A 21,154-nucleotide genomic window follows, 5' to 3' on the forward strand; every position below is an offset into this window, starting at 1 on the left:
AAACCCCTCGTATGCCTCCCCTTCTGACCCCAGTCCTCCGGCTCTTGGCTATACAAGCTCTCCTTGTCCACACTGGCAAGGTCGAACTCGTAAAATTGCCGGAACATGTTGGTCAGTAGCACCTGGTACAGTCTTTCAGTTTCCCTGGGGCACCACCCCGGCAACCGCACCTCGGTGAGGTTTAAGATCACCGAGGCTACCGCGTAGTGCACCCCCTGGTACAATACCTGGTCAGTCGGTATCAGTACCAGGCCATTCCCGGGCCCCTTAGTGGTTTTTGGGCACTCACCCTCCTGTGCTACTGCCAGCGGAACTGTGGGAGGTGTTATGCGTGGTCGTGTGATGAGTTCAGTGGCGTTTACCGGGATCGGGGAAAGGGGGACCCCACAAGCCCGCGAGCTAACATCCCACCTCATCCCCTTACCATCATCCTGCCACTGTCTCTGGAAAAATATGCTGTTGCCCGTGGGGCAGCGATACCTCGAACCCCACATACACATATAAATCCCCTCATCCGGTTCCCACCATTTGTCCCAACACACACTCAACTGTTCTTTAGTCCCAGAAATAGTCCTGTGAGTGTCGTTGTCAAGTCTCTCCCACTCAACAGTGGAGTTGGCCATTGTCCTGCTCGTTTTCCTCAGCCACCACCGCCTGCTCGTGGGGACCTTCCCCGTGCATACCAAGCAGATCCTTTTGCCAACGGTGGCGCTGATCTTTTAGGCGATGATCTTGACTCTCGGGCACAATAACGAAGTGTCCCGATAAGCAAAGCCTGGGGCGCTGGAATACTCTGAAGAGTTCGATCCCAGCCACCCCGGCCACCGGCCTTCATGGAAGTGAACTGCGGTCTCCTCCGCTTCTCTCCTTCCAGTCCCATCGGTCGCGATGGGAGCCGTGTCCCCGGAGCAGCGGTAAATGATGATGTCCTTGGTGCGGCCCCGATAGGCCCACCCACATCCGATCGCCGTGGCAACGATCCACCATACGAGTGCCTCCTTCCACTCCAGAAAAACAGATAAAATATGGTATAGCCAGCCTCTTGGGGAGCGCTTGGCTTTATTAACGCCTCTGCGGGCGGGTCTCTTGACCCCCAGCCTGCACCCCACACCCACACATCCTGGACGCATCAACTTTATCTACAATTATCCCCACAAACTTATCTACATTACTTATCCTTATCTAATTACCTAATCCTTATCTATATTACCTAATCCTTATCTATCTAAAATATAATACAGCGCCGCCTTCCCAGGGCGGCTCAGCTAATCCCTGTCAGGGCTGCAGCGGGTCGTCTCCTGCGGCTGCACCACGCTGTCTCCCACCTTTGATCCTCCGCAGCCTGTCGCTGCCTGACGGGGGCTAAACCTCCTCTGAAACGTTAGCTCCCTCCTCCTTACTTGGCTCCCGTACCTCAGGGCGTGTTTGACCTCTGGCCAAAACTTTCTAAGTTGGGGTTCCCTGCTGGACCTACGGAGGATCACCTTAGGCACTGCCCCCTGGACAGCCTGGCTGAGGACCGGTTCCTGCCGTGCCGCAGCTCGGGTACCCCCCGCAACTGCCGACCCTGGCCCCTCCTCATCCAGCTCTGCCCCCTTGGTGCTGGGTATACCCGCACAGGTGGTGAGCCTTCGCCCGCTACCCCCGCCTTCCTGGTGCTTGAGTCGGGGACGTTACTGTCGTCCCCCTCCGACTCCTCTTCCTCCGTAATGGGATCCAGCCCCTGGTCGAGCTGATCAGGCTCTTCCTCATCTGAATCCCACCCAAAACGCGAGACCCTCCATTCCTGGAGAATGTCTTCCCCCCTCACGCAGGCAACCTTGCCTGTCTGCGTGACCTGCCTCATCCTTGGCTGTGAGTCCCCACTCACAGGGCTGGCCCCTGTGGTTGACCCCTGTGCTCCAGGCCACTTCATCAGGATACACTCCCATGTGATGCGGAGTGCTCCCAAATGAATGGATAGCGGGATGGAACGCGCGCCAGCCTGTTCCTTCCCTGTGAACCCCGCCAGTGCGAAAGGGACCCCTGTGGACAGGGGAGAGTCAAAGGGTTCCTCTGTGTGGACCACGGTGCATGAAGCCCCCGTGTCCAACAGGTAATTGCCCCTTTGCCTCTCCACTACCATCTCCACAAGCGGCCTCTTCCACGCATCGTAGCGGAGAGGACACAGATAGGCAGGCTGCGCGGGCTGATATCATTGGGGAATGTCCAGTGCCCCCCCCCGCACCGGGGAGCCGGTAGGGACTGCCACCTTCCCCTGTGCGGCCATGAGGGACCGCATCACCTCGATCATCGTTTCGATGATCTCGGGCTTAACTGGGACATCGGCGCGCAGGGTGGTGCCAACCCTATCTTCCTTGGTGTGGGCCCTGCAATCCTTCCGCCAGTGCCCCACCATACCGCACCTGAAACACTTGGACTGTGCGGTAGGGTTACCCTCCTGTCGCCACTCCTTTTGGGCCAGTGCAGTAGCCTCCGCTACGTACACCTTCTCTTTTACTAGTCGGGTAGACGTACTCCGGGTGTTACTATACCCTACCGTGAGACGGTCCAAAACCGTCTCCTCCGTACTATTTGTGGAATCAAACCAGGCTTTCGCCTGCTCCCTGACGGCCGCCAGGCTGTTTGATACCAAACATCGGAGCCACTGGGCTCTCCCATTCCCGACCAGGACATCCCGCGCGGGGACGTGCGGGCAGCTGCTCTGATACACTGTCCACAGTCGCGCCGCAAAAACCCTTGGGGGTTCTCCCTCCATCTGGAGGGTCTTCCCTAATCGGGCAAATGGACCCTCATCGCCCATCCCCAAGACTTCCAGGACCTCGTCCCGTAGGAAATCGTAGGTCCTGGTCCCTCTTTTGCTTTCATCTCAGAGGCATTGGAGGATTGAGCTGTCCGGGGAGAACAGCAACAATTTTGCCCGTTCTCCCTCGTCGCAACCGTTGATTGCGGCGGTTTGCTCTATCTCCCTGAAATGCAGCGAAGGGTCCCCTGATTTGGACAATTTTGCTACATGCCCGATCATGGCTCTTAACTGCTGGGAGCTGTGGGGCACCACGATCTCGCTCTGAATGGGTCCGGCGTCCCCATTCAGCGCAGTGGGTCCCCGTCTGGTTTCCAGGACCAGGCACATGGGCGCCGGTGCCGAGTCCTCGACCGGGAGCTCCTCTCTCTCTCTCTCTCCCCTACACTACCCCTTTTCCAGGATGCCTCGAAGCTAGGGGAATCGTGGAGTCTGGGGGCCGAAGTCACCACGGTCTTTCTGGGGACCGGAACCGGGACCTTTGTAACCGCCAGCGACTGACTCGCTGGGGGGTTCATTAGATAGACCAACCCTTTTACTTTATTTAAAGCACTCCGCAGACCCTCTATCTCCTGCAGGCAGGCCCCGTGGTCGGCCCCTTCCGACCTGTCCTCCAAAACCATTTTGTAGGCTGCCCTAACCCCCTTGAGGTTCTCTTCCTGGGTCTCCACTGCTCCCTGAGCTTGCCCTCACTGCGCATGGCCTCAGTGATCTGGCACTCCATCAGCTCTACCCTGGCCTTGTGGCGGTTGGTCACGACCCGGCGCTCCTTGTTTAAAGAGTCCAGAGCCTCAATCAACTGGTGCCCACCCGCAGCCTTCTCCTCTACCTCCTCCTGAAGGTCCCTGATCTGGGCTGCCTGTGCCACAACCACGCGGTCCGAAAGCTGGACCTGCTTCTTATAGCAGGTCAGCCAGACCGCCTTATCTACCGATTTCTTGTGGGCTTTACTGGCCGTCCACCGGATCGCTGCATCCAGTGGGCGCTTGTTCTCTAACAAACCACACATCCATTGTTTGGTGATATTCACCTTGCTAAAAACATTGTCCGCAATGCGCTCGTCCATTACATCCCTAGTTTTAAAATCCTTTTCTGGTACATTATCGTCCTGCTGCCAGTGTCCCTTCGTGGTCGCCATTATCTGTAAGGGGTTTCTGCGCCGAGCTTTCGCCCGAACTAAGGTCCCCGTGCCTTGCTCTGATCCCTTGACCAGGCCGCGCACACTGGTTCCCCGTGAGCGGTTCGACCCACTCACCCCCTACGGTTCTAGACACTGGACTTAGATGCAGGAGCGTTTATAGTGCAGAGAAATTCAACCAGACCAGATTTGAAAACCAGGGTTTAAATGAAAAAGGCTTTTATTTAGCGCTTGGGACTATTGTCCATGAATACTTATACAGTTCTATAAGACATATCTATAGGACACATACCGAATCACATGAATACTTTTGACTATGAATCATAAAACGCACAGTTCTACAAGACATATACACGACTGATAGATGGGGAACGTACGACACATTGCAAAATTGACCAACACATATTCCTCTACACACCCGCGTTTATTCAAACCACCCTCCACTCTACACTAAACTATGTCCAGGATATGCAAGGTCGGGGTACATGCTCACCATGGGGCTATTACTGGGGTTACTGGCTGTTCGTTTTTCAGTATTTCTTCTCGAGTTGCGTGCCTGTTCCTCTCTCTTGCATCCGTTCTTCTTGCCTGTCTTTTCTTCCTCCTGCATCCGTTTGACTTCCTTCTTGCGTGAGTTGCAGGTTTCTTCTAGCATGAGCTTCTTCTTCCAGTATTTCTTCTTCAGTTTAAAACCCAAAAGTTGTGGCCAGTTATACTATTCTGACCCGTCCTATCTCCCGCCAGATCTCGGGATCTCTTTGTTCAAAAAGATATGTATGAGTTCTCTCTCTGATCTGAGCTTATGTCCGGGGGTACCGGGGATGGCCAGACGGTGTTAATTGGTATTTCATTGCGAGGTGATGGGTTTAACTGGTTTCCCATCACCTACCGTTTTCTATGGGCTATTGTGCCCCCTTAACGATATTAACTGTGTAGGTCGGCTTGGGGCATTGTGAGTATGCTGATGTCAGCGCCCCAGTGTCTGGACTTCGACCTGGTTTCGCAGGTTTCTGCATGGCCAATACCCATCCATTGTTCTGGCCGTGGCTTTGCAGAAACCTAGAGACTGGGTTGTAAGGTTTTTACTTTTGTGGCTGGTCACGAGGTCCTGCAGCCATCTTAGGACCCACAGATTGTGACATCCCTTGGTAAACTGACTGCAGCCTTTCTCCGCTATCAGCCCCAGTCTCCCGTTTAAAATGTCCAAACTGCAGCTCTTTGGTTTGGTGTTGATTTTAGAATGAGGGAAAACTTCTCAAATCTTACAGCACCTACAACTTACCATCACTCACTCACCTATTTTGGCTTTCAATCATAGATCTGATTTTCAGTCATATACCTCTTATTCTTTTCCCATCTCTAATTTTCATCAGCCAACTCCCTTTCTGAAAACTACACTTCTCCAACAGGCTGTACATTGTCAGTTTCCTTTGTCTTATCATTGAAGTCCATTGACTCACATCTAGGCTTTAAAAATCATGCACTTACTTCATAAACCTGTTCTCTCCACTTCTTCCTCACAATCTTTAAATTTCTCTCTTTTGCAGAGGTGTTGGTAACCCCCATTCTCTTTTTTGACTGCGCTAATCTGCAGACTATCATGCTGCTGTGAAGAACCTGATTATGTTTTCATTTATTAAACATACCATATAATTCCAGTTGTTGTTCCTAAACTCCAAATTACATATCTGCCCAATCTTAAATTGAGGTGGTTTGCATTTTAATTTTCAACCTGGTCTGACATTGAAACAAAAAAAAACAATATAAAAGGAGCACAATTTTCTTTCCATATGTATCTCTAGTCACATTTAACCTTGTCTCATTCCTTAAATCCCGATTCTCTCATCACCTATTTAAAGTAATTCTGAATACAGAATATCTACTTCAGTTACTAAATATAGAAATGAAAGGCAATCCTAAAGAGGTTTATTTACATTTTCTCATGACACAGGGAGTAGGAAACCATTCCATACACCCGTCCTGTTCTTTCTTATTCTCCTGTAGTCTACATCTCACATCTATCAAAATCCCCCTTTTGTGCCACTATGTAATTTTAGGAGCCCTAAAGTACCAGGCTATACCAAACCAAATATCTAAATGCCAAACTTTATTTAATTTATCCTAATTATATGAAACTCACAGGCTGTTAAAAGTTATTCTGCATACTTAACATTAATGAAGCTGAATGATGACTGAAAGCAGAGGTTCCTGCCAAAAAAACACTGGCAAAGTTCCTCTGCAGCTCATACTTCATTCCTTCCTCAAACATAACTGAGATCTGAACATGACTCAAATCTTTCTGGAGCATGAACATAACCTCATAGCCTGTCGTTTTCCAAACCTTAAACAGGAGAAAGAGACTCGTTGGTTTTACTCTTATGGACAGGCTAGATGCACGTGAAGAATGTATTCTTTCTGTGCCACAACTATTCTACGATTCTGAATAATGCATCTTTGGCCCCTCATTTTTGACCTTATCAAAACTGAAAACTTTATACTTCAATTTATCTAGTCACAACTGTAATTATATTTATAGAATTGCATATTGTTCAACATAGAAATGTGCTCTTAAGGTCCACGTCTTAAGGCAAATCATAATGCCTATCTACAGTAATCCCACTTTCCCATGTTAGTCCAGTGTCACTCTTTTTCTTTCCTATCCAAATACTTCAAGTGCCTTTTAAAAATATTTAATTGTATCTGCCTCTACTGCCTCCTACTTGTTCCAAATGTTCACCACCTTGTGTGAAAAAGTTACTCCTTTCAGATCCCCTTCAAATTTCTCCTCTCATCTTGTAACTTGTGGCCTCTGGTTCTAGACTCCTCTGTTCTGGGAAGAAGAATTTATTTATCCTATATATGCCCCACATAATTGTTTGAACCCCTTTAAACTTCAGTCTCTTACATTCCAGTGTGAAAAAGAAACCCAGCCCTCCAAACCAGGAGGTCCTCTGCTGCACTCTCTCTCTGTTGCTAACACCTCCTTCCTGCATTGTGACCACCAAAACTCTGCAGAATAGACATTGAACTGTGAATTTCAAACAAAAATAATACTCAATAGTGTTTCATGGAACTCGAATCTCTTCGCACGACAGCCTTAATTAACTCCATGTCCAATCAACTAGTTTCCTTACCACCTCCCGAAAAGAATGTCTCACTGCAAGGGCGAAATCTGCGCATGCGCCGCGAAGTGCATCCCGGGGTTTGTAGTCCAAGTGCATCACTGGTTGTCTGAAAGCTGGGTGGGCGGCACTGAGACCGGGGGAGGTCAATATACCAACTCGGGCGTCTGAGGACGGAGGTAGTCGGGGCTTCGGACTACAAGTCCCAGAGAGGAGTCGGGTGGGTGTGGTGGACAGTGCAGGGGGCGGTTGGCGGGGCGGGTATGGAGCGCTAGCCCGCGCTGCCTCAGGGTGCAACGGCCGCCCCCGAGAGACGGAGAGAAGGGTCGAGAGTGAGCTCGAGCCGCCGCCGCCGCCGCTTCTCTCCGCCGGCAGGAGGCGAGGAACCGCCAACAGCCGCTCCACCCACCTCCCTGCAGGGGCTGGGGCGGAACTCTCTGCCCGGGGAGGGACTGCCTCCAATTAGGCTCCAGCGAGCACAGAGAGAGAGAGTGAGAGAGTCAGAGGGAGAAAGAGAGGGAGAAAGAGAAGGAGAAAGCGAGAGGATTTCCTGGCACTGGGAGTGGAGCAGCCGGGAAACGGAAAGCGGTGCAGGGTGGGACCGCGATCAGCAGGGGAGCGGGGCAGGGGACCGTGATCAGCTGGGCAGGGGGTCGAGATCTGCCCGGTGTTTGGAGGAGGGGAGGGGGGTTGGGATCAGCAGGGAGTGGGGCGAATCAACCGGGGCAGAGCCAGAGGCGAGGGGTCGGAATCAGCCCGGGTGTTCAGAGGAGGAAACGGGGCAGGGGATCGGATCGGGATCAGTCAGGGAGCAGGAGCAGACGATTGCGATCAGTCCGGCGTTGGTTGGGAGCAGGGGCGAGGTTAACTCAGGACAACTCTGTCCAGTAATGTTTTGAGACTTTGCCCGGGTTGCTCCGGAGTGGCTGCATCGAAACAGTCCCTGCCTGGGTCGCACGCAGTCTTATCAAGTTGTATATCGAACAAGCGAAAGGACGGCGAGCGTTTGAACTGGAAGGCTGGAGTTCGTCGCTCTCACTCAGCGACTGAGTGGGGAAGACCAGAGCCTTGCACCGCTGGAAACTGTTCGTCTTCCTCTCGAAGAATCTTTGTTGTGCCGAGTTTACGATGTGGAGGGCTCCGAAAGATCGCGGACAATTGGAACCGGTCTGCAAATGAAACTAATCCGTATGGAACTACGGTGAAGACAATGATGAGGAGAGCATCGAGGATATTGATTATTTTGAGATTCGTGGAAGAATAAAACTAAAGGAAACGACCAGGCAGATAGAAAATAGCATGGTTGGCTATTGTATCCAACGTTCTCTCGTTATTATGGGGCTAATGTGTAACATTGTGAACACACTTACTGGATTTGTCACTGTTTAACCAACAAAGAGGAAAATGGCTCAACTTTCGCTGCAGGTGTTTGACTGCAGGAAATATTAGCGGCAATCCGCAGGCAATACTTTTTTTTTAGTTAAATCCTGTGTCTGTTTTTATATTAAATCTACTCCCATGCAATATGCAATAAACCAACTGTAACGTCGCACGGAAAGAAAATCTGCACACAAAATGTCTCAGAGTTTATTGCAAGGGAAGCGATTTTTCTGCCGGGAGTGGGTTTTCCATAAATTCCAGCATTGTCTTCAAGAAAAGAACAATGGAAAAACATTTGGGACCTCTAATTCCAGCGGAAATACTGGATCCTCCGGGAAACACATCGGAGGAATCGGGGGTATTCTGGTGGTCGGAGGCCCTGGAAGTGGGAAGACGGCATTGTGTACAGAGTTGATTTGGCCCACCTGTCCGCAGCTGGTTCAACGGGGATTGCATCGTCAGACACTCGCCTTTCACTTCTGTAAAGCCCAGGATGCAGACACGCTCTGCGTTAGCAACTTCATTCGGAGCCTCGTTTCTCAGATTCGCAACAGCAGCCTGGTCCAAGGATATGAAGAGAAACTGCGTGATCCGGCCGTCCATAGCCTACTGCAGGCTGGCGAGTGTGAGAGGAATCAAGGGGAAGCGTTTAAAAGGTACAGTTTACAAAAAAAGAGCAGAAGCCTTCTAAGGAAGATGCTTCAATAAAAAAAAATGCTTATTGCATAAATCCCGAGTGATTTAATTCGGGATATTGTCTTTTGCTTTTACAAAAATATCCATGACTTATTGTATAATTTCTGTGAATAATTTAAATATTGTGCTGCTTCTAAAGACAAAGTCGGGATTCCATTTTTGCAAACCTACATTACAAAATTTCCACCACGTCAACGTAAAATTGATCCTGTCAATAGGTACTTCTAATGATGGAATGGCAATCCCAGAGTGTACTCTTGTTCAACATGATGCTCTGACAATTAGCCCCTCGCACCTCTTCACTTAGATCATAACTGATTTGTACCATATCCAACTTGCCGACTATCTTAAATCCCTAATCAAACAATTCATTACTTGACACATTTTCAATATCTAAATATGAAATATTCAAACCATTTAAATTAACTGGGATAGACTACTCTATTAACAGATACAATGTCAGATGTTTTAATAGTGCTGTATATAATTATACTACAAACTACCTGATGGCCATATTGTGTTGAGGTTTTCTGTAAAGAGAAAGCTTTCTCATAAGGAGCCAAAGCTCTGCTGACTATATCCTAACATGTACCATTCATCCATCATTCCTGTATTTGCTTTACTACTCGACCTCCCATTTATAAATTCTCACCCGTGCTTACAAATCTCTACATGGAACCATCAAGTCATGATCGCACAGTTCAAGGCGTTTTGACAGTTTTTGACCTCCTTGCAGCCCTTGAACATAGCAAACTGTGATTGAAGGTGAGAAATCAGGAGAATATTTGAGTTCCAATAAAAGTTTTTGAAGCTATTTTCTGAGATTCAGTTCCCTCTATCAACTTAGGTACTGGAGCGAAATCTTTTCATTTGCAACTAATTTGAATTTTTATTTCCTTTCTGGAAAGGAAAGTACTTTAAAATTGCAGTATAAAACTTGACATTGCTTGTGCACTTGCCAGTCTGAAGAAGGGTTTTGACTCGAAACTTCACCCATTCCTCTCCAGAGTTGCTGCCTGTCCCGCTGAGTTACTCCAGCTTTTTGTGTCTATCTTCGGTTTAAAACAGCATCTGCAGTTCCTTCTTACACATTGCTTGTGCACTGTTGAACCAGCTACCTAAACTGATATCTTTAAGGTTTAGCAAGCAGTACTTTTCCAATAACTGACTCCCCATTTCAACTAGCTATTTCAGAAGAAATCTTGCTTTTTTTCCCCATTTACTTCATTAAAGTTTACAGCTACCCATGGATAATAGTATTTTGTAGTCCATAAAATCTCAATTAGCATATTTAGGATCTTGCATAGTTTTGTGCATATTAGAAATACATACAGGGACTGGACAGAGTTAATAAACAGCTGCGTCCTTCTGTGGATGAAAGACAATCAATGTAATCTGAGTAAATATATGACAGTGTTCCAACCACATGTTTTATTAAATGAGAAAAAAATTGGTATAATCTGTTTCAAATGGATATTCTTAATAAGAGTGCCACTATTGTCTTAGAAAAGAGAGTGCCAGAGTGTGCCACTATTGTCTTCAAATTTTCCAACCCAGGAGGCCATTTGGCCAATCATGACAAAGCTGGCTGAATAAGACCTATTCAGCCAAATCTCACTTTCCAGCTGTTGATTTGTAAATCATGGAACATCCTACTCATTTATGTACTTAATTTTAAATATGGGGTGTTTTCTGCCTTTACCACACATCCAGACTCCGACTGGGTAACAAACATAGAAATTCATAACTTTTCTGAGTTTACTCTTGAGCACAAATCTTCATTGACTATTTATTGACTGTCAGTCTAATTTCCTCTCAGCTTTCTCTGTTCCAAAGTGATCTGACTCAAGCCCTTCTTTTCTCGTAAGAAAATTACTCCAGCTTTGACAACATGTTTTAAAAGCTCCCTTGATTCCCACCCTCTGGCAACCCCCCTCAGTGTCATTGCATGCTTCCTGTAATCCAATGACCAGACTGCACTTAGTACTATAGCTGTGGCCTAAATAATGTTTTATGCATTTGGCAGAGAGAGGCATTGTAAACCTTTTAAAATAAAAATTCCATTGGCAGCAAATGAATAGCTGCTGCCAACAGCATTTATTGCCTGGTTTGCTGTTTTGAACTTGGCTTCTGGCTATGTAGACCAGTAACACGGTTTCCATATTGCTGATATGAATAAACTTTTTCTTAGGGTTTATGAAAGGTTGTGGTCAGATTAACAAGTTATAACTATTTGTGTATGCATTTTACTATCAAGGAACTAATCCTCCTTCAATCAGGATTATAAATGCACACCAAAGGTAGCACAAAATATACCTAAAAATATGGTGCCAAACTTTGAAAGCTAAATCATAGCACTAAGTGAATTTTAAGTAGCAGAAGCAGTATGCGTTCAATAGACAAAAGCCACACCAAAATCAAGGGATAACATCAAAGCTCTGGTATGGCAGGATTGCAGTTGACAATAGTGGTTACTAATTAAACAGGAGGAATAGGAAAATAGGTCTACAAAGGATTCCATCACTTTGCATTGCATTTAGCTCTGGGTCAGTTTGACAATAAGAGCTCCTATGTCAGGACGTTATTTCAAGAGTACAGCTCAGCATTCAACCATAATACCAAATAAGCTTATCTCTAAACTTATAGGCCTTGGCTTTGGGGGCCTCCATCTGCAACTGACTTCTAGTTTCCCTGGCCAGCAGAACTCAGTCAGTTAGAATTGTTCATTATGTATACTGTTTACTCTTAGCTTCATGTGAACAAGAAATTTCTTTGCACCTTCTTGCATATGATAATAAACTAAACTGAATCTGCCATGAACATCCCATTCATGAACTGAGCAAGTAAGTATAAACGATGTGGCTAAAGCATTTGCAATTGCTTTCGATTGGAAATGCTGAATGAGACATTTTGTCTCTATCTTGAGGCACTCATTATCACAGAAGTTAATGCAGCCAATTCAATTAAATTCCAGCTAGCTTTTTTTTAATCAAGAAAGGGCTGAATGCACTGAATATAATTCATGTCTTGATGCTACTTGCTCTGGAAAGGGTTGATAAAGGACAATTGCCAGGGAAATTTCACCTCCAGAAAGAGAAATAAAACACCTCTCAATATTCATGAATAATACTATCATTAGCAAAATGTGCTGAAGGAACTTAGCTGGTCAGGCCAAAACATTGCCAATCAATTTCTCTTCATATATGATGTCTGACCTGCTTACTTCCTCCAGCACTTTTTCTTTTGCACAAGATTCCACACCTGCAGACTCCTGCGTCTCCCTTACTGTCATTCATCTCCTTCCACTGACATCATGCATGTTCTGACATTAAATAGAAACTTCATATTCAGTGGCACAGACCAGGTTTCCTGTTGAAAAGATCTAATCTTTTGACTTGTCACAGCTCTTGCACTGTCTGCCTAATGCAAGTGAAGGGCATAAAATACATTGTACTGAGTGATGACATGCTCTCTAATTGCCTTGTTGAGTTCAACCCCACTGTACTTGAAGCTATAACCATGCAACAAAATGCCCAATCCATTATTTTAAATGTAAACTTCCTCCACCACAGATGTACTGTTATTGTACTTGCCATCAATTCGAAATCCTATAGCAATTTAGGAAGTCTTAACAAGGATTTTCCAAGCCCACAACGAGAAAAATTAGGGTCAGTAGATAGATGTTGGCTCCTTCATGATTTCCACCAAATCACATACGATCTTCATATAGAAACATCTCAGCTGGAGTGATATCCTGAAAACTCTTCCTAAGAAAATAAAAAAAAGCTGTGGGTGGGGGGAGGGAGAGGGGCATTTAGGGATGGATAATAAATCTTGGCCTTGTTATCAGTACCCTGTTCAACTGCATACATTTCAAACATCAATGTGCAGATACCTTAAAGTATGTAAATGTTGAGATCTTGCATCAATATGAACCAAATCTATTGTGCAAATGGGGTTTTAGTCTAGAATGTTATTAAGAATATGTTATCAATATAGTTGTTACTGAAAAGAGTGATGTCAGTGTGAAAAGATGCACAATCATGCACCAGTGTTAACTTTTATACTTGACATTAGACGTCATTCTCTCTCTTCTGTCCTTTATGTATCCTACACTATTTGCATTAATGAAGTTGAATTACTGCTCTAAATTAAGTACTCTTCTTTTGATTGGCAATGCAGTCTGTCGATTTTGAATTTAGTCATCTATTTAACAGTTAAGTGGATCAGTGCAGTGACTTAAGAACTCTTGTTAATTATGCGGTGCAGATTTTTTGAATCTGCATTTGTTCATATAGAAAGATTACATCAACATTAATTGGCAGCACAAAATCAAGGAATTAAAGTGATCTGATAACAACGTCGGGAAGTTATGCCAATGAGGCCCATACTCATAAGACCTCCTCACATAGGAAGGCAAAACATTTCTGTGTTTGTTGGAACAATCAAAGACTGACTCTTTCTGGAAATCTAAAGCATTTAAAAAAATAATTTAAACATTCGAGAGAAAAAAATAAAACAAAAACAAGTTTGTATTGTATGGAATTGAGATGATTTATCATCTGTTACAATCGAGATTTTTTCTTGTAGCCAAATTACAAAATATCAAGTGCAGGCTTGGAATGGCTGTGTCTGATCTAGTTTGGAAACTGATGGAGGCACATGCCTTGAGTATTTAATTTGTGTTTTGCTGTGCTTAATGGAAGTGCAATGTAATCTCTTGCTTCTGTCTACCACAAAAATAGAAAAAATTCAGAACAAAACAATACTTAAATATTCACTTAGAGAGAAGATCCATCCTGGATCTGAAATATGAAACAAGGTCTTGTTGTGACATGTTTGGGGAAGAAAAGTAACTTGACTTTCTAGTTAATTTATATATTTTTTTAATTTATTCATTTTGTAGATTAGGAATGCCACTGATAAGGTTAGCATTTGTTACCTTTCCCAAATTTCTCTTTAGGAGTTGGTTGTGAACTGCTTTCTTGATTCAACGCATCTTTCTCATGAAGGTGTTCATGTGGGGCTGTGGAGAGGAACGGATTGAGCAACAATGAAGTACTGGGCAATATATTATCAAGTCAGGATGGGATGCAACTTTTGAGGAACATTTCCAGGCTATTATTGGACATTAAACTTGTTGCTCTTGTCCTCCTTGGTGGTAGAAGTTGTGATTTCAGGAGATGCTGTCAGAGTAACATAGCCAAATAACTGCAGTGCACCACTATACACAGTCAAAATGTCATTCACCGCAGTCATAGTGTGACTTTTGTGTATGGGCTGGATGTTAATAGAGTACCAAAATGGTAGTTTGCTTAATCCAGGATAGTGTTGGGTTTTATGAGCTGTTGATGCTGCATTCAGTCAGGCAAGTGGAGAGTATTGTACAGGTTGAACATAGATTTTCCGGCAACTGATGGTCCACCCATCCCTACAAAATGGACAAAATAATGAGAGCTCAGTTGAAATTCCCTGAGGGGCCACTGATGGCATTGCCAGTGGTGAACGCTCTTTCCGGTCATGTCCGTTAGTCGTTAAATAATTAACAATGCTCTCAGTTTTCCCCCCTAACTGTTTCGTAGACACTAGAGCAAACTCTTGTTTTAATAACCACCTTATAACAGGGGGTTTAATGGACACAAAGTACTGGAATAATTCAGCGGGTCAGGATCTCTGGAGAACACGGAGAGGCGACATTGGGACCCTTCCTCAGACTGATTCAGTCAGCTGAGTTACTCCAGTTTTTGTGTTTCAGTGTGCCCCCTCAATCACCGTGGGGCTCCCTCTTCTCTCACCTGCTGTCGCTTCAAAGGTGGAGTGTGTTGGTGACTCTGAGGGAGAAGGAGGCGGAGGCGGCAGTGGTTGGGGGAGGGAGGTGGTGGTGGGCTGAAGGCGGTTGGGGGATAAAGGGATGGGGTGGAGGAGGCGACGACCTGAAAGTCGGAAGCTGGGGCTCCCCCCTTCATCCACCACTCCCTCTTCCTCCCCCCACCACCGCTGCCCCCTTCTCCCCCACCACTGCCGTCTCCTCCTTCTCCCCATATATCAGTTCTTTTCAACCTCTATCTACATGCATTTATGCACCAGTTTACTTGCTGTAGAGTTGGTGAGCATGATGCAACTATTAACCAATATTCCAATTATTATGGAAAGAAGCTCCTTAACAAAGCAATAGAAAGCGGTGGGCCTTGAAAACCGTTTTGTGAAACTCTTGCAGTGATGTCCTCGTGCTGATGCAATACCACCACCATTGTCCATTACTGTTGATATGCCAGCCCCTTGATGCCTAGACTCAAGGGTTCCTTGATGTCACACTTAGTGATGTCAAGAAAAGCCACTCTCGTTTTGCCTTTGTAATTGATCTCTTTGATGCATGTTTGGAGCAAATTGAAATGATATGCAGAATCTTTGTAGCTGTTGAAAAGCAATAATTATTTTGGTCTTGATGCTTGCAACCACGAACTGCCTTCGGGACACCGACTCCGACACCCCGTTCTGGCAGCTCCTGCGCTGGTGCCAAACTGTAACAGCTCTGCTGTTCCTTTGGATCAATCAGTGACGTGGAGAGGGGGGACGTGCTGCATGGGCAAAAGCCTGTCCTTCATATGACATTGCCAGGGCTTGCATCCGACCACACATTACTGCAAACCTACACCTACAACTTGGAGAGGACACTCCAGCTTCGCCTGCGGTGTCGACACAACACGGGGAGCAACAGTTACCGGTTATAAGTCATCGCTAGATTGACTTAAAGCGAGGCGCCAGGGGTTGCTCCCGACGGTGGGAGGGATTTTCGGATCTCATTGGACAGCTACTGCCTGCCTCAAGCTGGGCAGCCCCCAGCCAATAAGGTGCTGCCCTGCCACAGTATGCTTTCCTCACTGGGTGCACGGGGATTAGGAACCATCCAAACAGTAGATCGCAACCATCGCACCTGCAAACAAAAGAACACATCAAAAGAGACCAGCTCTAAAACTGGGAACTTGGAATGTCTGGACAATGATGACCAGCCTCTCTGGAAACCCACAGGACATCAGCGATTCCAGGCATCAGCGATTCCAGGAAAACAGTTGTCATAAACAACGAGCTCAAGAGACTCAACGTAGACATATCCACCCTTCAGGAAACAAGGCTGGCAGATTCGGGCACATTAAAGGAGAAGGACTACATGTTTTACTGGCAGGGGAAGGACTCTGACGAGCCCAGAGAGCACGGAGTAGGCTTCGCAGTAAGGAACAGCCTGCTGAACATGGTGGAACCAGGCAGAAATGGCTCATAGCGACTCCTCACTCTCCGCCTCAACACCACCGCAGGCCCGGACACCCCTGTCAGTGTGTATGCCCCAACACTGTCCTCCACATAAGAGAACCTCTCATCCATCATCAGCAGCATCCCCAGTAAGGAAGAACTTGTTCTCTTGGGCGACTTCAATGCCAGAGTGGGCGCAGACCACGAATCATGGTCTTCCTGTCTTGGGCAGTTTGGTGTGGGCAAAATGAATGAGAACGGACAGCGACTGCTCGAGCTGTGCACTTACCATGACCTGTGCATCGCCAACTCGTACTTCCAGACAAAACCCCAGCACAAGGTTTCCTGGAGGCATCCACGTTCAAAGCATTGGCATCAACTGGATCTGATCCCAGTCAGACGTGCCACCCTCAAGAACGTTCTCCATACACGCTCCAACCACAGTGCGGACTGCGACACAGACCACTCCTTGGTGTGTTGCAAGATCAGGCTGCAACCAAAGAGGTTCTACCGTACCAAGAAGTAGGGGAAACCCCGCATCGATGTCAGCAAAATGCCCCATCCAGACCTCGTGCAACAGTTTGCAGAGGCTTTTGAGAGAAAACCTGGCACCTTGTGTCCTGGAGACTCTGCAACAGAGAAGTGGGAAACTCTGTGGGACACCATGCACCGCACAGCCTTGGCTAGCATTGGGAAGAAGACCTCAAAGACACGCAACTGTTTTGAGGCCAAGTCAACCGAGATGACTCCCGTCATCGAAGCCAAGCGCGCCGCCCTAGCCGAGTACAAGCGGTCAGCCAACGAGAACAACCTGCAGATCCTCCGGGCTGCCAAGAGCAAGGCTCAGCAGACTGCCAGGCGTTGCGCCAATGAGTACTGGACACAGCTTAGTGAGGACATCCAGATGGCCACCATAACAGGGAACATCAGGGGAATGTACAATGGCATTAAGAAGGCACTAGGACCAGTCCAGAGCAAGACAGCCCCCTCAAATCCTCCACTGGGGAAGTAATCATAGACAAATGCCATCAGATCGGAAAGGCAGCTACAACTCTCACTCGCCTCACAACTCGAGTGTGGACCAATCCAAATCTGACAGTGAAGACAAAGATAGCAGTCTACAATGCCTGTGTCAACAGCACGCTGTTGTATGGCAGTGAGACATGGACTACATATGCCAGACTGGAGAGAAGACTCAACACCTTCCACCTTAAAAGCATCGGCTGTATCCTGGGTATATCCTGGCAAGACAGAGTGTCCAACGCCGAGATTCTGTCTCGCGTTGGCCTTCCGAGTATGTACACTCTACTCAGGCAGCGCAGGCTGCGGTGGCTGGGCCATGTCCACCGCATGGAGGATGGCCGTATACCAAAAGACATCCTCTATGGAGAGCTAACATCTGGGAGGAGAACCATCGGCCGCCCCCAGCTATGTTGCAAGGATGTCTGCAAGAGAGATTTGAAGGTGCTCGACATCGACGTGGAGTCCTGGGAGAGCCTTGCAGCTGACCGCACGAGGTGGAGGGGTACCCTGAACCAACATCTCAAAACAGGGGAAGAGAAACTGATGAACGCAGCGGCAGAAAGGTGGGCACGCAGAAAGGAGGGCAGCAACTTCACAGACCAGAGTCCACACACAAATGTGACCTTTGCGACAGAGACTGTCACTCCCGCATTGGTCTCTTCAGCCACAAGCGACGTTGCTCTAGTCGAGGTGTGGAGCAAGCAGCCAAGTAGAATCAAGTGTTATAGTGGAAAGTTTGCTGAAGAAATGGTGTCCTCAACATTTTGTCATCAAGCTTGTGCTCTCAGCAAACGTGATTTTGATTGTGTTTGCATGTGCCAAGTGGACCCGCTTCACCAGTTGTCTGGATGATTGGCCAGTGAGTCTTGGTTGGCTTTGCTATTGAATGGAATGACATTGTCATGTGGTATGATTTTATAAATTTAAATTTCCTATCTCGGTGGACTGATTTGTGCATGTGTATAAATTAGGGCGGCACGGTAGCGCAGCGGTAGAGTTGCTGCTTTACAGCGAATGCAGCGCCGGAGACTCAGGTTTGATCCTGACTACGGGCGCTGTACTGTAAGGAGTTTGTACGTTCTCCCCGTGACCTGCGTGGGTTTTCTCCGAGATCTTCGGTTTCCTCCCACACTCCAAAGACGTACAGGTATGTAGGTTAATTGACTGGGTAAAATGTAAAAAATTGTCCCTAGTGGGTGTAGGATAGTGTTAATGTGCGGGGATCGCTGGGCGGCGCGGACTTGGTGGGCCGAAAAGGCCTGTTTCCGCGCTGTATATATATGATATGATATGATATGATAGTTCTTCAATTTTGCAATTAATTGGCTGTATGATATGCTTTCTCTATTTAAAAATGCTATAAAATGTTTGTCTAACTATGCAAAATATATGTATCATTTTCACCTGTTCATAAATCTCCCCGTCACCTTTTCCTGTGCAGTTTAGGGTAGCATTAAAAAGAAACAGATCTGCCTTGAAGGTATTAACCTGTGAAGGACATAAAGTAACTTTTCTTTGGAGAAGATCAGGGAAATATCTTTGTGCATGGTATTGTATGGCATTAGCTAAAGACTGCAGTGCAAACATGATTGTAAACTGGGATTGTAAACATGAACACTGATAGACAATAGACAATAGGTGCAGGAGTAGGCCATTCAGCCCTTCGAGCCAGCACCGCTGTTTTTTTGAAGATGAGTGAGAGCTTAAATGGAGCCATGCAGGGCAGGGTAGGTTACTGGAAGATGGAGGATAGACAAAACTGCTCTCAATAGTTCTATATTGTTCCAGATTTTTAAGGAATCAGTTCTCCTCAGTGGCCTACAATACTTGAGAAGGTTATACTTTGATAAGGACATTTTGTCAAAATCTGCTAATTGTCACTGCAACTTTAGTAGGACAAGAATGGATTTCATACTTATCCATCTGAATCTTTTTTCTTTCCTATTAGGAGTATGTCATAATATTCACATTGACATAGGAAAGTTCTTGTACCTTCCAAGTCCATCTTTGAGCAGCAGGCAGACCAAGAAGTGTCTCTGGCCATAGCTACAGATATTTGGTTTATGTGTGGTATGCCCATTTTGCTATGCCACTCTGACCTGTTAACTTGGGTTTGAGGCTGTCATCCTGCTGCATACCACATCCCCATCCCATGTTGATCATAGGAAGGTGCCCAATTTGTACCTGACATAATAATAATAATAATAATAATGCATTACATTTATATAGCGCTTTTCTAAACACTCAAAGACGCTTTACAGGGTTTACTAAAACATAGAGAAGAAAATAAATAGATAATTAAGTAAACGAACAGAAAAGGAAAAAGAAGGTGAGGTGACGGTCAGTGGTTGAAGGCAGTGCTGAACAAGTGAGACTTCAGTGATGTTTTGAATGTGGTGAGTGAGGAGGAGTCTCTGACGGTTTGGGGTAGTGAGTTCCAGAGTGTGGGAGCAGCGAAGGAGAAAGCTCTGTCCCCCCAGGATCTGAGTTTGGTCCGGATGGGGGGGGACAGGAGGTTAGCAGCAGCAGAGCAGAGGGTGCGGGTGGGAGTGTGTCTGTGGAGGAGGTCAGTCAGGTAGGATGGGGCCAGGTTATGGAGGGCTTTGTAGGTCATGAGGAGGATTTTGTACTGGATTCTCTGGGGGATGGGGAGCTAGTGGAGCTTGTAAAGGACGGGGGTGATATGGTCACGGATCGGGGAGTGGGTGAGTAGACGGGCAGCGGAGTTTTGGATGTATTGGAGTTTGTTGATGATTTTTGAGGGTGAACCATAGAGGAGGCTGTTGCAGTAGTCCAGACGGAAGGTGATGAAGGCGTGGATGAGGGTTTCTGCAGCTGTGGAGGAGAGGGATTGACGGAGACGGGCGATGTTTTTGAGGTGGAAGAAGGCTGTCTTGGTGATGTGTTTGTCGAAGGAGAGGGTTTGATCAAAGATGATTCCAAGATTCCAGATGTGAGGGGAGGTGGATACTGGGAAACCATCAATATTGAGGGTGAAGTTTTGGGTGGATTTGGAGAGCGTTTTTGGACCAATGATGATGATATCAGATTTGTCGCAGTTGAGTTTGAGGAAATTGGTTTGAAGCCAAGATTTTATTTCAGTGATGCAGTTTGTCAGGGTAGAGTGTGTGGTGGTGGAGATTGACTTGGTGGAGATGAGGAGCTGGATATCATCGGCGAAGCAGTGGAACTTGAGACCATGACGGCGGATTAATTGACCAAGGGGGAACAGGTACAGGATGAAGAGGAGGGGGCCGAGAACTGAACCTTGGGGGACACCTTGGGGGAGGGGAGCAGTGGGGGATTTGCAGTTATTAATGGAGATGAACTGGTGCCTGTCGGAGAGGTATGATTTGATCCAGGATAGGGCTGTGCCGGTGATGTTAAAGGAGGTTTCAAGTCGGGTGAGGAGGATGGAGTGATTTATGGTGTCAAAGGCGGCGCTGAGGTCGAGTAGGATGAGAATGTTGAGGTTGCCAGCGTCAGAGGAGAGGACAAGGTCAAGTCAAGTCAAGTCAATTTATTTGTATAGCACATTTAAAAACAACCCACGTTGACCAAAGTGCTGCACATCTGACCAGGAAAAAAAAAGAAACATACAGTGGCAGGCAGCCAAACACAACGGCGCGGCCATCTTGAACAAAATGTTAATTCAATCACCCACAGTCCAACAATAAAAGCACTAAACAGGCACCCAAAATTACCCAACCCCAAAAACCCCCCAAAACACAGTCCAACAATAAA

General features: G+C 46.7%; 1 protein-coding gene across 1 annotated transcript in view; it reads left to right on the forward strand.

Moving 5' to 3' along the window:
- Positions 1–7,769: 7,769 nt before the first annotated feature.
- The window catches only part of ankrd50 (ankyrin repeat domain 50), a 101,426-nt gene continuing 88,041 nt past the window's right edge, over positions 7,770–21,154 (forward strand). The window contains exon 1 of the mRNA XM_078405383.1: positions 7,770–9,099. Coding sequence (XP_078261509.1) covers positions 8,639–9,099 — 461 coding nt within the window. The 5' untranslated portion in view covers positions 7,770–8,638. The remainder of the gene's footprint in view (positions 9,100–21,154) is intronic.

The sequence above is a fragment of the Rhinoraja longicauda genome, chromosome 1 (genome assembly GCF_053455715.1).
Source record: "Rhinoraja longicauda isolate Sanriku21f chromosome 1, sRhiLon1.1, whole genome shotgun sequence".
NCBI lineage: Eukaryota > Metazoa > Chordata > Chondrichthyes > Rajiformes > Arhynchobatidae > Rhinoraja > Rhinoraja longicauda.